The 13,430-nt window shown below is 49.1% G+C and overlaps 5 protein-coding genes across 5 annotated transcripts; 4 read left to right on the plus strand and 1 right to left on the minus strand.

Annotated features, from left to right (window-relative positions):
• Positions 1 to 254: 254 nt before the first annotated feature.
• On the plus strand, positions 255 to 2,115 carry CGGC5_v002031 (Maltose permease MAL61; the record flags this gene model as incomplete). The annotated part of the gene is made up of 4 exons (XM_032029069.1): positions 255 to 664; positions 726 to 1,345; positions 1,398 to 1,841; positions 1,913 to 2,115. The coding sequence occupies 4 exons, from the start codon at positions 255 to 257 to the stop codon at positions 2,113 to 2,115; spliced, it is 1,677 nt and encodes a 558-aa protein (XP_031891145.1).
• A 512-nt stretch (positions 2,116 to 2,627) lies between these two features.
• On the minus strand, positions 2,628 to 3,527 carry csn (Endo-chitosanase; the record flags this gene model as incomplete). The annotated part of the gene is made up of 2 exons (XM_032029070.1): positions 2,628 to 2,975; positions 3,030 to 3,527. The coding sequence occupies 2 exons, from the start codon at positions 3,525 to 3,527 to the stop codon at positions 2,628 to 2,630; spliced, it is 846 nt and encodes a 281-aa protein (XP_031891150.1).
• Positions 3,528 to 5,421: 1,894 nt separating this feature from the next.
• CGGC5_v002033 (putative transporter) lies at positions 5,422 to 6,541 on the plus strand (the record flags this gene model as incomplete). Its single annotated transcript, XM_032029071.2, has 3 exons — positions 5,422 to 5,566; positions 5,616 to 5,705; positions 5,757 to 6,541. 3 exons carry the CDS (start codon positions 5,422 to 5,424, stop codon positions 6,539 to 6,541), a joined length of 1,020 nt encoding a protein of 339 aa, XP_031891149.2.
• Positions 6,542 to 7,059: 518 nt separating this feature from the next.
• Positions 7,060 to 9,644, plus strand: CGGC5_v002034 (uncharacterized protein; the record flags this gene model as incomplete). The annotated part of the gene is made up of 5 exons (XM_032029073.1): positions 7,060 to 7,085; positions 7,136 to 7,792; positions 7,854 to 8,744; positions 8,804 to 9,330; positions 9,382 to 9,644. The coding sequence occupies 5 exons, from the start codon at positions 7,060 to 7,062 to the stop codon at positions 9,642 to 9,644; spliced, it is 2,364 nt and encodes a 787-aa protein (XP_031891406.1).
• Positions 9,645 to 12,276: 2,632 nt separating this feature from the next.
• CGGC5_v002035 (uncharacterized protein) lies at positions 12,277 to 13,292 on the plus strand (the record flags this gene model as incomplete). The annotated part of the gene is made up of 3 exons (XM_066150912.1): positions 12,277 to 12,393; positions 12,456 to 12,473; positions 12,627 to 13,292. 3 exons carry the CDS (start codon positions 12,277 to 12,279, stop codon positions 13,290 to 13,292), a joined length of 801 nt encoding a protein of 266 aa, XP_066009816.1.
• Positions 13,293 to 13,430: the final 138 nt, after the last annotated feature.

The raw sequence follows: 13,430 nt of genomic DNA on the forward strand, positions 1-13,430 counted from the left end.
TGAACGTTAAGGCTGCTCGGACTGCAAGAAACTCCGGTGGCTTCATTTTAGGCGAAAAGGTTCCGTCATAGTCCGGAAAGTGTTTCGTTTGAAACGTTGTCAATACCTGGGCATCTGGTGGGCCCGAAGCCAAACGTACCACTGCCAATGATCCTCCCAACTCTGAACCTCACGCAACTGCATTCATGCACCTTGATGTGCGATTGGTTGCATAGCCGTTGACTTTATCATTGAGACTTTAATATTTCCATAAGATGGACACAAGTATCGGGACAGCCCAGGAGAGGGCTGCGCTGCTACATACTCCCGAGCTGCAGGATTCCGACGCTCAGCACCACACCGCCGCGATGCTGGACCTGCCGACAAAAACGGTCGACGAAGACGTGGCCGAGGGCCTTGAATTTGAGCACAATTTGACGTTTCGCCAAGCATTCGGCATCTACTACAAGGCCATATTATGGTGCCTGGTCATCTCAACATGCGTCATCATGGAGGGTTATGACCAGATTCTCGTCCAGAGCTTCTTCGCGTATCCCCAGTTCCAGATTAAGTTTGGAGAGTATGTAGGCAGAGGGCCTACGGGATATCAGCTGAGCGCACCCTGGCAGGCTGCGCTATCAAATGCATCCGGCGTGGGCGCATTCTTTGGTGCTCTTCTCAATGGGTATGTATCCACGTGATGGAATCATATTCCATGTCGTCAGGAAGCTGACGAACATTTCCAGGCCTCTTGTCAGTCGCTTCGGGCACAAAGCTGTCCTCTTAGGGGCCTTGATCAGCCTGTCTTCATTTATTTTCATAACATTTTTCGCGCAGACCGCTGCAGTTCTTTTAGTTGGCCAGTTTCTTGCTGGATTCCCTTGGGGAGTCTTCGCTACCACAGCACCCGCATATGCCTCCGAATGTCTTCCCGTAATCTTACGAGTCTACTTCACGAGCTTCACCAACATGTGTTTCATCATCGGCCAACTAATTGCGGCCGGTGTGCTACGCGGCTTCCAGTCCCGCGAGGATGAGTGGGCTTTCCGCATCCCATTCGCGGTCCAGTGGATATGGCCAACATTCCTCATCCCGCTTGTGGCTTTGGCACCCACGAGTCCATGGCACGAAGTTAGACACGGGCGTCTAGACGCGGCGGAGAGATCTCTGCGCAGGCTACAGGTCGAGTCACCATTAGCAGATCCGAAGAAGGCATTGGCCGCCATTGTATACACGAACAAACTCGAAGAAGAGCTTGAGGTCGGCACGTCATATTGGGATTGCCTGAAGAAGTTTGAACTTCGAAGGACAGAAATCGCATGCATGGCATTTATTGGGCAGCCTCTTGTCGGACTCAACCTTGGCTGTGAGTATTTGAACACACACTCATCTACGATTCCACTGACAAATATCGCAAGATAACTCTACCTATTTCTTTGAGAGAATCGGACTTCCCACGGCAACGACATATTCTCTCAATATCGGGACCACCGGCCTTGCGCTCCTTGCCACGTTTCTGAATTGGTTTATCCTGATGCCTCGTTTCGGTCGCAGAAGGATCTACCTAACCGGCACAGGCGTCATGATGGGCGTGTTGTTACTCATAGGAATCCTTCAAATTTGGGGTTACCATACCGGCGTAGGGTTCACGCAGGCGGCCCTCTGTTTGTTCTGGACTTTCGTCTTTCAGTTGTCTGTTGGACAGCTAGGCTGGGCACTGCCAGCTGAGGTTGGTTCAACTAGGCTAAGGCAAAAAACAGTCTGCTTGGCCCGTAACGCATACTACATGGTCAACGTTACATGTTCAGTGCTCCAGTCATACTTCATCAACCCCACGGCGTGGGATTTGTCCGGGTACACAGGTATGTCGCCATTGCCTCGTTTTCATGCATATATGCGTCTGTGCAGACTCGACTAACGCTCAATAATTAAGGCTTTATTTGGGGAGGAACCTGTTTCTGTGTGCTACTTTGGGCCTTCTTCAGGCTGCCTGAAACCAAGGGACGAACATATGAGGAGCTAGATGTTCTCTTCTCTCAGAAAATCTCGGCCCGCAAGTTTGAAAGCACAAATGTGGGGCAGCTCACTCATAGGGAAAGAGAGCGAGAGCCTTTAGTACAAGGTGAGGTGGAATAGATACATACTTCAAGCAACATAAAGACGGGTTCCCATCTTTGATTTTTACCACATCATTGAAATCAACACCATGGTTTCCACTACAGCATAGTAGATAGCCCTACTAAATATTTCGCAATTGTATGTATTTGTTAAATGTATTTACTTTTTCGCATTCTATCCTTCTTGCCAGGCCTTATCGGTGTTCCTCCATAATCTATTCCGCGTGCGATGTATCCCAAAATAGCAGCAAAGTAGTAACACAGAATGATGAGTACATAGATGAAGTGAGCATGTCATAATCTGATCAGTGAACAGAACTCAGAACCGGAATTTGTGCGGAGGGACGATGCTATGCAGGTGTGGAAGAAGGATGCGTAGGATGATGGTTAGGGATGGGGGAACGGAAACTCCCAAAACATAACTCCTGGACAGGCTTGAACGCCAGTTTAACATGTAGAAACAGGATGAAAGACGGAAAAGAAAAACACAAGGAGAAACAGGCCCAAACGCCAGAACTGGCTACGTCTGAATCAGGAGATGATCCAGAAAAGCCCCAATAAGTAAGCCGAGAACAGCACCGCCTTGTTCGCGCGGGCGTTGAGATTAGTACCACTACCTACGCGCTCGACCAACTTGTTACCAAGTTGATTAATGCTGCTGGAGAACTCGGCGGAAGTCGACGCGGACCAATTGGCGCCGTTTGCACCAGGAGCGGCATCTTGGCCGGTGAATGCAATGTAAAGGACGTCGTTCTTATCGTGACCTTGGTTGCCGTTGACGCCGTTTCCGAAACATGAAGTCGCCAGGGCAATGGATGCCTCTCCAACCATAGGCTGATCGCCGTCGTCGCCGTTGGTATCGCCCCAGACGCCGTAAAACTAAGACTCAGTCAGTACAATCAGAGCTCAGATGAGATCAAGGCAACTACTAACCAGTTGGTTGTTGCACACAATAGCCATCACACTGAGAGGTTCGACGCCATACTCCTTGGGATCCAAGTTTGGCCAGTTGGGCTTCGAGCCCTCGTTGCCAAAGACAACGTACGGGTGAATGTAAGAGTTGAGGTCGCCGTTACCCCAAGAGCTCAACCTCGACTTGAAAGTTGTCTGTGATTGGGTATCCGTAGAGCTGGCACAGCGGCCGTCGCCTGAAGTCTGGGCGCCATCACAGTCGATGTCCATATTGGTGAGCTGGCCCTTTTTGCCCTGAATGTAGATGATGTTGTACTTTTCCAAGTAATCACCACAGTATCCGAAGTCGCCGCTGTCGCCATCCATGCTGTTGAAGCCACCCTTCAAGACGTTGCCGCATTTGCCTTTACCGCGGACATGATCGTAGAAGTCTTTGACATTTTCTGGCACATCAAGTGCAGTGATGACGGCGACCAACGTGACAAGAAATCGGAAGAAGAAGACGACCCGGGGAATCATGATGATCGAGTGAGGCTGGCGTCGTGAGTGAGGATGAGGTGAGACGGCAGCTTCGGGGGGCGAAGGTAAGGATGCTGAGTCGCGCTTTGGGAACCCACACGTGATTTTCGTATGCAAAGCACGGCTTCTTGCAGCGCTAATTATCGAAGCGTTAGTTGGTGCACTGCCCCCAATTTAGGCAGTCAAGGATCACGAACTCGCCAAAGTCTTGGCTAAGACTATGGTAATTGGGTCCGGGCAACTCACAAAAGAAAGGTGATTGGCGGTGGACTGGGCGGTTGTCAGACAGCTGAGGTTAGGTGCAGAGGAGACACAGAATCCCTCGCGGGATGGCTTCAATGTTATATGTGGAAGAAATTGGGATATTTACGGCCAATATTTTACCTTTATGGCTACCATGGCCCAAGATCGCCATTGTTCATTGGATTTAAGTTGTGGCGCTGGATGGTCCAGAGTGGAGTTGAGCTGGATGCAACGGTGACGGCGGGGTGGCCGAGCTTATTTGGATTAGACATGAGCTAGTCGCAAATTCACAAGTATTCCACGTTGCTGACATCTGCCAACCTCAGCCGCGAAGCCATGGATTTCTCGTGACATTTCCTTTAACAAAAATAGAAGCAAAAAGAAGCGAACTGTGTCTGTGAAACTGTTCTGACACTACGAGTTCTGCGCGACTCGGTTTCCACGGATGGCATTGCTCATGGATTTCATGGGATCACCGGCTTCCAAGGTTGCGAATGTGGACCGGTATGAGCATAAAATCTTTTTTACATGAGCTCGATAGCCCTCAATATCAATCAATATTTATGTCTATTTATATAACTATGGAAGGTGCTTCTTGGTTCCAGAGTTTGTCCGGGCTGCCAAGGTCTACGGAAAAGGTTCCACAAGCTCGCGGAAAACGCGGGGCAGATTCGTGCTAGCTTACTGCATTAATTGAAGCGCACGAATGATGCTAAACAAACGACCTTCTCGTGCTACTTTGGATTGCATTCTGCCAAGTCTGAAGCGCGCCATGTGGATGGTGCGGGGTGCGGAGGTGACGTGGAGTTGGGCTTCTCCCCACGGCATATTATCTTGCCGGATATCTCATCATTTGTAGAGAGACAAGACGTATATAATGGCAACGTGGATTCGACACAGAAATTTCATGGTGAAAAGAAAAACTTCTCTCGACGTCCAAGAATCGAGATTCTCATCATGACAGACATCAAATCCAGCAAAGATCTTGTCAACGATCATGATCTTCTTGGAGAAAAGCCAATCGATTCTTCTCGTGTGGTTGAGCTCACAGATGCTGAGAAGGCTATTGAGAAACGTCTTGTGAAGAGAATTGACTGGCTGATTATGCCCCTAATATTGACAGTGTACCTGTTGAACTGGATAGATAGGTAAAAAGACTCTACCTCATTATCACTCTGAGACAGTACTAATACTCAAATTTTCATATTCGATAGAAACAACTACGCATCCGCACGTCTCGCTGGTCTAGAAGATGATTTGAATCTTGGCCTAACACAATACCAAACGGGACTTTCCATCCTTTTCGTTGGGTATATCTTGGGCCAGATTCCTTCCAATCTTCTGCTTAATTGGTTCGGTCGGCCATCTCTTTATCTTGGGTTCTTTACCATAGCTTGGGGAATGGTATCCGCTTTTACTGCTTTGGTGCAGAGCTTCGCAGGAATTGTGATTTGCCGATTTATTCTCGGATTTGTTGGTATGCTTTGTAACCGATCGTCTGAGTAGTGGATCAAAGCTAATGTTCACGTATCAAGAGGCACCGTTCTTTCCCGGGGTCTTGTTCTATCTATCGGTAAGCTAGATCGTGTTCGTGAATTCGTTGTCGTATCCAAACTGATCAAACGGGAAGAAATGGTACACTAAGAAAGAGATGAATCTACGGATGAGTATTTTCTACTCAGGGGCTCTCATCGCTGGCGCCTTTGGCAACTTGATCGCAGCCGGCATCTTGGAAGGACTTGCAGGGGTCCGAGGTCTTTCTGCGTGGCGCTGGCTCTACATCCTTGAGGGCTCAAGTGTGTATCCCTTGTATCGGAGTCTGCGATAGCAGCTAACATCCCACAGTAACTGTTGTCGCTGGTATTGTTGTGTGTATTTTCCTACCCGACTTCCCCCAGACGTGGCGAGCTCTCACTCCAGAAATGCAACACGTCGGTGAGTGTGCTCCGCCCGCATGGGTCGCACAGTTCTAAACAATTTTCGCAGCGAACAGAAGACTTGCTCTGGAGGCAGCGGAAGCTGATACCGACGAAGAAGGCGTGTCGTCACAACTGAAGGGCCTTAAACTCTGCATCGCCGATCCCAAAGTCTGGATTTTCGCCTTCATCTATATGGGTCTTACCGGGGCGCAAGGGTTTGGATACTATTTTCCCACCCTGACAAGGACTTTGGGCTACAGCCATTACATATCACTTTTGCTCGTGGCGCCACCTCACATCTTCATCACCATCTGGAGTTACATCCACGGCATTGTAAGCGACCGTTTCACTACCCGATACTGGTTCTGCTTGTATCCAGCAGTGATCTCAATCATTGGCTTTGTGGTCTTCATGACCACCGACATTTTTGGGCCGAAGTACATGACGTTCTTTTTCATGATGTTTCTCATGAATATCAACGGTACCTTGTTCAGTTGGATTGCTGGGGTCGTCTCTCGGCCACCCGCCAAACGTGCCGCGGCGTACGCTCTCATCAATTCTCTCGGTAATTCCGTTTCCATCTGGACCCCATACACGTACCTTGATAAGGAGTCACCGTACTTCTTCACCGGTATCGGAATTTGTGTTGGACTCATCGCATCGGCTGCGGCGCTGATGACACTGTTGCGGTTCATTCTCATTCGAGAGAACAATCGGTTAGCTAGCTCGGAGAACGACGACGTCCAATTGACGCAGAAGGAATTGGCTAAGCTCGAGAAAAGTGCGCGTGTGGAGGGAGTCAGTCTCAGTGCGGCGCGCGCTTTACAAAAAGGCTTCAGGTACACCACCTAAACAAATGTAGGTCAAGGTAGCGAAGGGCTAGTTTGTTCCAATTTTTGTGCATATGGATCAGGCTTCGGAAGTTCGGCACGAGTGATTATCTTCGCACGCCATCGTACAAACCGTCGGAGGGAGGGAGAGGGGACATTTTAATCAGGCTGCAGTGATGCTACGACTGCGTCCAATCCACGTCAGGCTCGTAGGCCGAACGCTTATCTCGGATCTACCCATGACCACGGCCTGAAGTAGCGTCAACATAGAAACAAGCGCCTGTCTGTAGCCAATGAAGTGGAACATGCAGCCGAGCCCTCGTCATATCCAGACCAAGGGGTGTATCCCTGCTTCGAGGTGCATCAGCTGAGGGGGCTGCAGGGTGGTCTGCACTTCGTTGTCATATTTCCTTGGAGCCTCGCCCATCAACAGTGAAGAAACATCTCACATTACAAGACTAACGGAGGATGGGAAGCCAAAGAAACCTCAAGGCTTGTATGTCGAGGGTGTTCGCGTGGCGTTGAACATGAGTCCTAAGCATGGATCCATCGCGAGAAGTTGACCAGTGAGCAAGTAGGCGTTCACGCCCTAACTACAACGGCTTACCACCTCCAGAACCGGCCCAGCGGGCCAGCCCGAGCCTAGTGAGGCTGTCATCGAGAATGTGAACGAGGAATTGGCAACTCATGACCACGAAGACGCAACAGCAATTCGAACAGCGTCTCCCGCCCATACTCAAGACAGAACGACGCAGCCCAAAGAGGATTCAAATTCTCAGAGGGCCTCGAGTTTCAGGGTGCAACGATTCGCTGACAGACAAACACTTTCCGGGTGGTTTCCCCAGATCGACAACGACGAAAAGAATAATTGGCGCATCTGGCTTTCGAGAAGAAGCCGGGCGCTGATGGTGCAGATTGGAATCATCGGTCTTATCCTCATGACTAATTTTGGTTTGACCATATTCGCCGTCGCTAGCTATGGGAGCTCAAATGGAGTAGGGTTGATATACCAGGGTGATTGTTCGAACGTCAAGAAGCTGGATCAATGGCTCCACCTATTGATCAACCTTCTCGGTACAGGCATGCTGTCTGCCTCCAATTACTGCATGCAGTTGCAAGCAGCACCCACCCGCGCAAATGTAGATGCTGCACACGCCGCAAAGAAATGGTTGGATATTGGAATTTCTAGTCTGCGGAATCTTCGATACCTCAGCAATTGGAGACGGGCGTCATGGGCTCTTCTGGCATTGAGTTCCATCCCAGTGCATCTGATGTGAGTACACGTGGGATTGTGCGTTTAGCAACTGAGTCACTGCTGGCTGACATGCGATCAGATATAACTCGGCTGTTTTCCAATCTTTATCCTCACACAACTACACCGTTGCTGTTATCAAAGATTCGTTCCTAGCCAACAGTACCTGGAGTCTCACTACAGCAGAGGCTAATCGTGCAGGCGATTGGGGATGGAATGACACGAGAGTCAACCCAACTAATCTCGATTATGAACAGATCATCCGTGGGATGCAGCAAAACGCGTCGTCAAACCAAGAGATGAATGTATCAGACTGCTTTGCCCTCTACGACGACTACTGGCACCCTCAAGGCAACGTCTTGGTGCTGGTTAAAAACCAGTCGGTACAAACACCGCCTGACGATAGCCTCCTAATATATGTCTCAATTGTTCCCCGTTCCGACGATTGGGGAAAGAACATGTGGGCTCTAGGGAATGGCACTGGCCGTTTCATTGCTCAGTCGCCCCCAAAACCTGTCACCGTTTGGTATCTCGGACCAAAGCACTACGAGGTCGCCCGATGCCTGGTTCAACCTCCTAACGAGTTGCACACGAAATGCCGCTTTGAGTACTCGCCTCCTATTCTGTTCACCATCTGCATAATGATTTTCATTAAAGCTTTTATCATGATATGCATTTGGTACTTGAGGAAGTGGCAAGATCAGAAGCAATATAGGAAGGCGAAGGAAGTCCTGTACACACTTGGCGATGCAATTGCATCTTTCATGAGGGACCCATGCGAACAAACGAAAGACCTCGGTCTTTCCACAAAAAATGATTTCCTGACGACCAGGAAATGGAAGGATCGTCTCGTCAAGCAAACCCCAGTTATTCTGAAAGAGACTACCAATCGCGAGCCGAAAGAGTTCTCTCCGACGGCCAAACAGTGGAGGTCTGCTGCCAGTCTCAAGCGCTGGGTGATCCTTCTTTGCATGTGAGATTCACCTCCACGAAAATTGCCCTGTTTTCAATAACACTAAGATTCATACACAGGTGCCTGTTGGTCATCGTCACTGCTGCCATTCTCCTCTGTATGTCTTTCGTCAGTCTTCGACACAGGAGGTTTGGGGTCAGCATTCCTGAACTTTGGGATCTTGGATTCGGAGCTCTCACACCTTACACCTATCTCGTCCTCAATCTTCCTCAAAGAGACACTGTAGGGTTGATAACCAATGTTCTCTTGGCCAACCTTCCTCAGCTGGTGCTTTCCATCGTATACATCATGTACAATACCATGCTGAGCACGTTTCTCGTACAGAGAGAGTTTAGCCGGATGTACAATCCCGAATTCAGAAAGCCACTGCGTGTCTCTGAACCAGTTGGGATACAAAGGTCCAGCTTTTTCGTCTCCCTTCCCTTGAGATATGGCATACCTCTCTACGCTAGCTCAGGGGTGATGCACTGGTTGATTTCGCAGAGTCTATTTTTAGCACGAATAAGGGCTATCTCGGCGGATGGTAGTGACGATGAGACCAACTCTTTCTCCACCTGCGGCTACAGTCCAATCGCAGTTTTTATTGGTGAGCTAAGGGTTTCTGTTGCAAATCTTCATGGTCTAACACGGACTGCAGCGATGTTGGCCGGGCTCGTGATCATTGTTTTCATCGTGGCCATCGGTTTTCGTCGTTATGACGGAACGATGCGAATGGTTTCGACAAACAGTCTCGCAATCAGCGCAGCATGCCATGTGTTGGAAGAGGATCGTGCAAGCGGATATCTTCTACCAGTTCAATGGGGGGCTATCCAGCTGACAGGAGGGGAGGGGAAGTACGCATTCACCACAGCCGCGGCAGACACAATTAAAGTCCCACAACAAGGACTGAGATACAAGTGAGGACACAAGATTGAGACACCTTTTCATTCATTATTTCGTAAGAAATGTCAATGGCTTGGCAAAGCTTGAGCTGCAGATGATGCCGGGTGCCGGTCGGCAATTTCGAGGAGGTGAATCCGACATCGGCAAATGAGCGCACCCTACAACTACTAGTCTAGAACACACGTGCATGGATCATGAAGCTTATGTGCGATAGGCTCAATTAGAACTTCGGTGCTGCGTGAATGAGTCATCAGATACTGTAGCCGAAGTGGATGAGCAGAGTCAAATTTATGCACACGAGAGAGTCGTGGGATTTCCGCACAGGTTTCTCAAGGGGAGCCAGACATTCGCATAATTCTGAAGCTCAATACTTTCATGAGCCTCACTCAAGTATGTCTCAATTTGAGCCCTGTGTTCATGCAGCTTACTCCGGGGCTTTGAGTCTCCGCCAAACAACAGCATTCTGAGGTGAGTTTTCAAATGAAGAAGTTGTCGGTTTGTGGCTCAACCTGACTGCGCCTTTATCTATCATTACCTAATATTAGGAGGCTGATGTTGATGTTTTTGTACGATGTGTAATCAACCTCATCAGATGAACTCAAATCAAATACGAACATGACACTACATGTAGCGAAAGTGACAAGCGCAATGTATTGACTATTCTGATTTTGAATGGTCTGTGCCTCACAGCGATTTTCTCATTCAGCTAGTTAGGGCCCTGGTGTTGCTTGCTCATCCATGGACAGTCAGCGTAGTAAGATAGTTGTGACGGCGGAACAAATAGCTCGGTGAGCCTTCATACTGCATGAACGCCTTAGGAGCATTCGCGTCTAGCAAGACGTTATCTCTCGACGTCGTCCCCGCGAATGCCTTTGACTAAAGACGCATGCGACACTCAGCTGGCCTCGCCAAATCCACCCCAACATCATGGGGCAAAGTCTTTCCATCGATGGCTTGAACCTACTTTTCTTCTGCCACAATGCTACTGATCTTGGAGTGCAGAGGACGCACGCCAAGCATCCAACATTCAATCGACCGCTCTGGAAGCATGACTGATGCGTACATTTGATGACGGCTTGATGTCGCTTTCGCTTTCTGCAACATATGCATGCGCCGCCGATTCGGCACAATGCTTTTCGGCCTTCTCTACATGACATACATGGTGGCTCTGCTCGTGACCGGTATTCACCGAGGATGCCGCCTAGCCAGTGACTCATTGTTCTACTGGTAAGCTCATAATGCCAGCCTTTGCGCAGAAGTATCAGCACTTCCATGACCCATCGTACATCAGAGTTGAGAAGTCGTGCAGTAGTTCTCGGATTCACGAGTCAACTCTATCCCATTCCCGCCAGAACGCATCCGCCACGTTGAGCTCTGTTGAAATCTGAAACAACCGGAGAAAGATCCTTCAGGATTCCTCAAAGCCCAATTTCCCCTACAAAAGAATGATTTCCCGAAGATGCCGCCTGCTTTCACTTAGTAATCCATGCTTGTGGTTGTTGGATGCCTGTCCCCTGACTTCGGAAAGTTTACTCTAGTGATCGACCGGGAGATGTGTAAGCTAAGAATAGAATTGGTCCAAGCATTTCGGCCAAGAACGACAGTCGTGTTCGTGAACCAGCTTGCTTTCCAGTACATGGCCGATGACCTTGACCGGGAAATCCTTCCCCATGCGATGATGAAGATCGCATAAGTCGTCAAATCACACCTAAATGTACAGCAATTGTGGAATGGTATCGGCCTATTACGAAAATGAGCTCCAAATGATCCGATTGCGCCAAGCCAGCTACGAAGGGTTATTATCAAAAGCCAATTTCAGAGAGAATATGAAGACCAAAGGAGGGGTAAATCAGGCGATCTTTCCAGGTTGTTTCTTTCTTTCTTTCTGTTTTGACAGTTTGAAACTTACAATCGCTCAAACGTTGAGAATATGCATAATCTCAAAATCCTTCGATCACTTGGGCAAGTCATCATTGCCAGTGTTTCCATACAGTATTCACGTCAGGGAACATCTTCAGTACGTGCATCCTAAGGATTATCTGACCAGTTCAGTTGTGATGTTCATCCTTATCAAACATGAATCCTCGGGTGTCTCATTCCTACATCTGTCATCTGTCAAGAACATGCAGTCCATACACAGAGGGATTTAGGGGGAATAGATCGGATGACCTAAACTTCAGGCGGCTCTGCTTGGCTATGCAAACACACATCCTCTTTTTTCGGATCATCGATTGCTTCGCCATGCATGATTTAAACTTCAAAGATCATCGCTTGTTGTGGACGGTACCCTGAACCTAGCCAACCCTGGCGTGGAATCTAGAATTCCAACCTGACTTGTGTTCATGGATATTGATGAATGATGATCGAGACTTTGGGGCTGTGGATGTAAGCAATTAGTCAAACCTCAACTCAGAGGGGTTGGGTGAATATTCAGCGGCCAACGCGGATACGGACAGTAAGAGTACCTTCAGCTATACAATCATGATCATCTACGTGTGAAAAGTTTCAAGTATAAGTACTCTGCGAAGATCCGCCCAATCCACCATCCTCTTCTTCTTCATCTCATCCAGCATCGTCTTGGATTCGATTGAGCAGTGCATCTCTCCGTCAACACATTTCAAATTTTGCTTATTCTTTTCACCTCCTCACTATGCATATCCCGTCTTTCCGTCAGGCTGCCACCGTTGGCATGGCCGTCTATGCCATCGCCGCTATCGCTGCTCCAGTTGCTGAGCCTGAGCCTATTGATGCAGCTGAACTTACGGAGGTGAGCAAACCAATTCGGCTTACGGCTCTGGAGATCTTCTTTGCTGACAACCAGGCGATTAGCGTGCCCCCGAAGCAGCTGTAAGTGAACAATCTGATTATTTGTCTCTATATTCCATTCCTTGGTGAACATTATTCGCTGACCTCTTTTCTCATCACCAGCCCAATGGAGACGTGTTCTCTGTAGGTTTCTACTCGTCTAGAAAAAGGTTCACCAGTACTGACGAATAGAAGACTCTCAGTGATGCTGTCGTCGCACGCAACGAAGCTAGCATGAACGACGATTTGGAGGCACGCGACAACAAGAAAAACGATAACAAGAATGATCGCGATCGAGATGGATATCGTAACTGCAGGAGAGGTGGCAGAGGAGGCAGAGACAAAGATTGCAACGGATACGGCGGATATGGCGATGACGATGACTACAACTCCTACGGCAACGGGCATGGAGGCCAAGGTGGATACAACGGTGGATATGGAGACAACGGGTATGGTGGTCGTGGCAAGGGACACGGCCAGCAGAAGAACGACAATAAGGACGATCAGCAGAACGGAAAAGATCTCGGCAAGCGTGGAGATGAGGGAGATTATGGCCAGGAGGGAGGAGAAGGAGGATATGGTAACAAGGGTGGCGGTTACGGGAAGGGTGGTGGCTATGGAGGTGGCTATGGGGGCAAGGGAGGCGGTTACGGCGGCGGCGGTTATGGAGGTAAGGGAGGTGGTTACGGCGGCGGCGGCTACGGTCACGGAGGAGGATATGGTGGTGGTGGCTATGGCCATGGAGGAGGATATGGCGGGGGATATGGTGGAGGCTACAAGAAGGGCCCGAAGAAGGGCCCCTGGCGCCGCGATGTCGAGAATTTTGGTGGTCCCGACCCCTGGGATTTCTACGACAACTGAACACCATTTCGAAGTCCTCATCAAACGGATGGTAAGACGCTTCTGGATAGGTCGCAGATTAGTTTTCTTTTGGTCGGTTTTTCTATCTGCTACGGAGGAAATTTGGCAAAAACATCTCGGGTTTAGATTCTCTGTACA

Source organism: Colletotrichum fructicola (genome assembly GCF_000319635.2).
Source record: "Colletotrichum fructicola Nara gc5 chromosome Unknown KSG_Nara_v1_contig01, whole genome shotgun sequence".
NCBI lineage: Eukaryota > Fungi > Ascomycota > Sordariomycetes > Glomerellales > Glomerellaceae > Colletotrichum > Colletotrichum fructicola.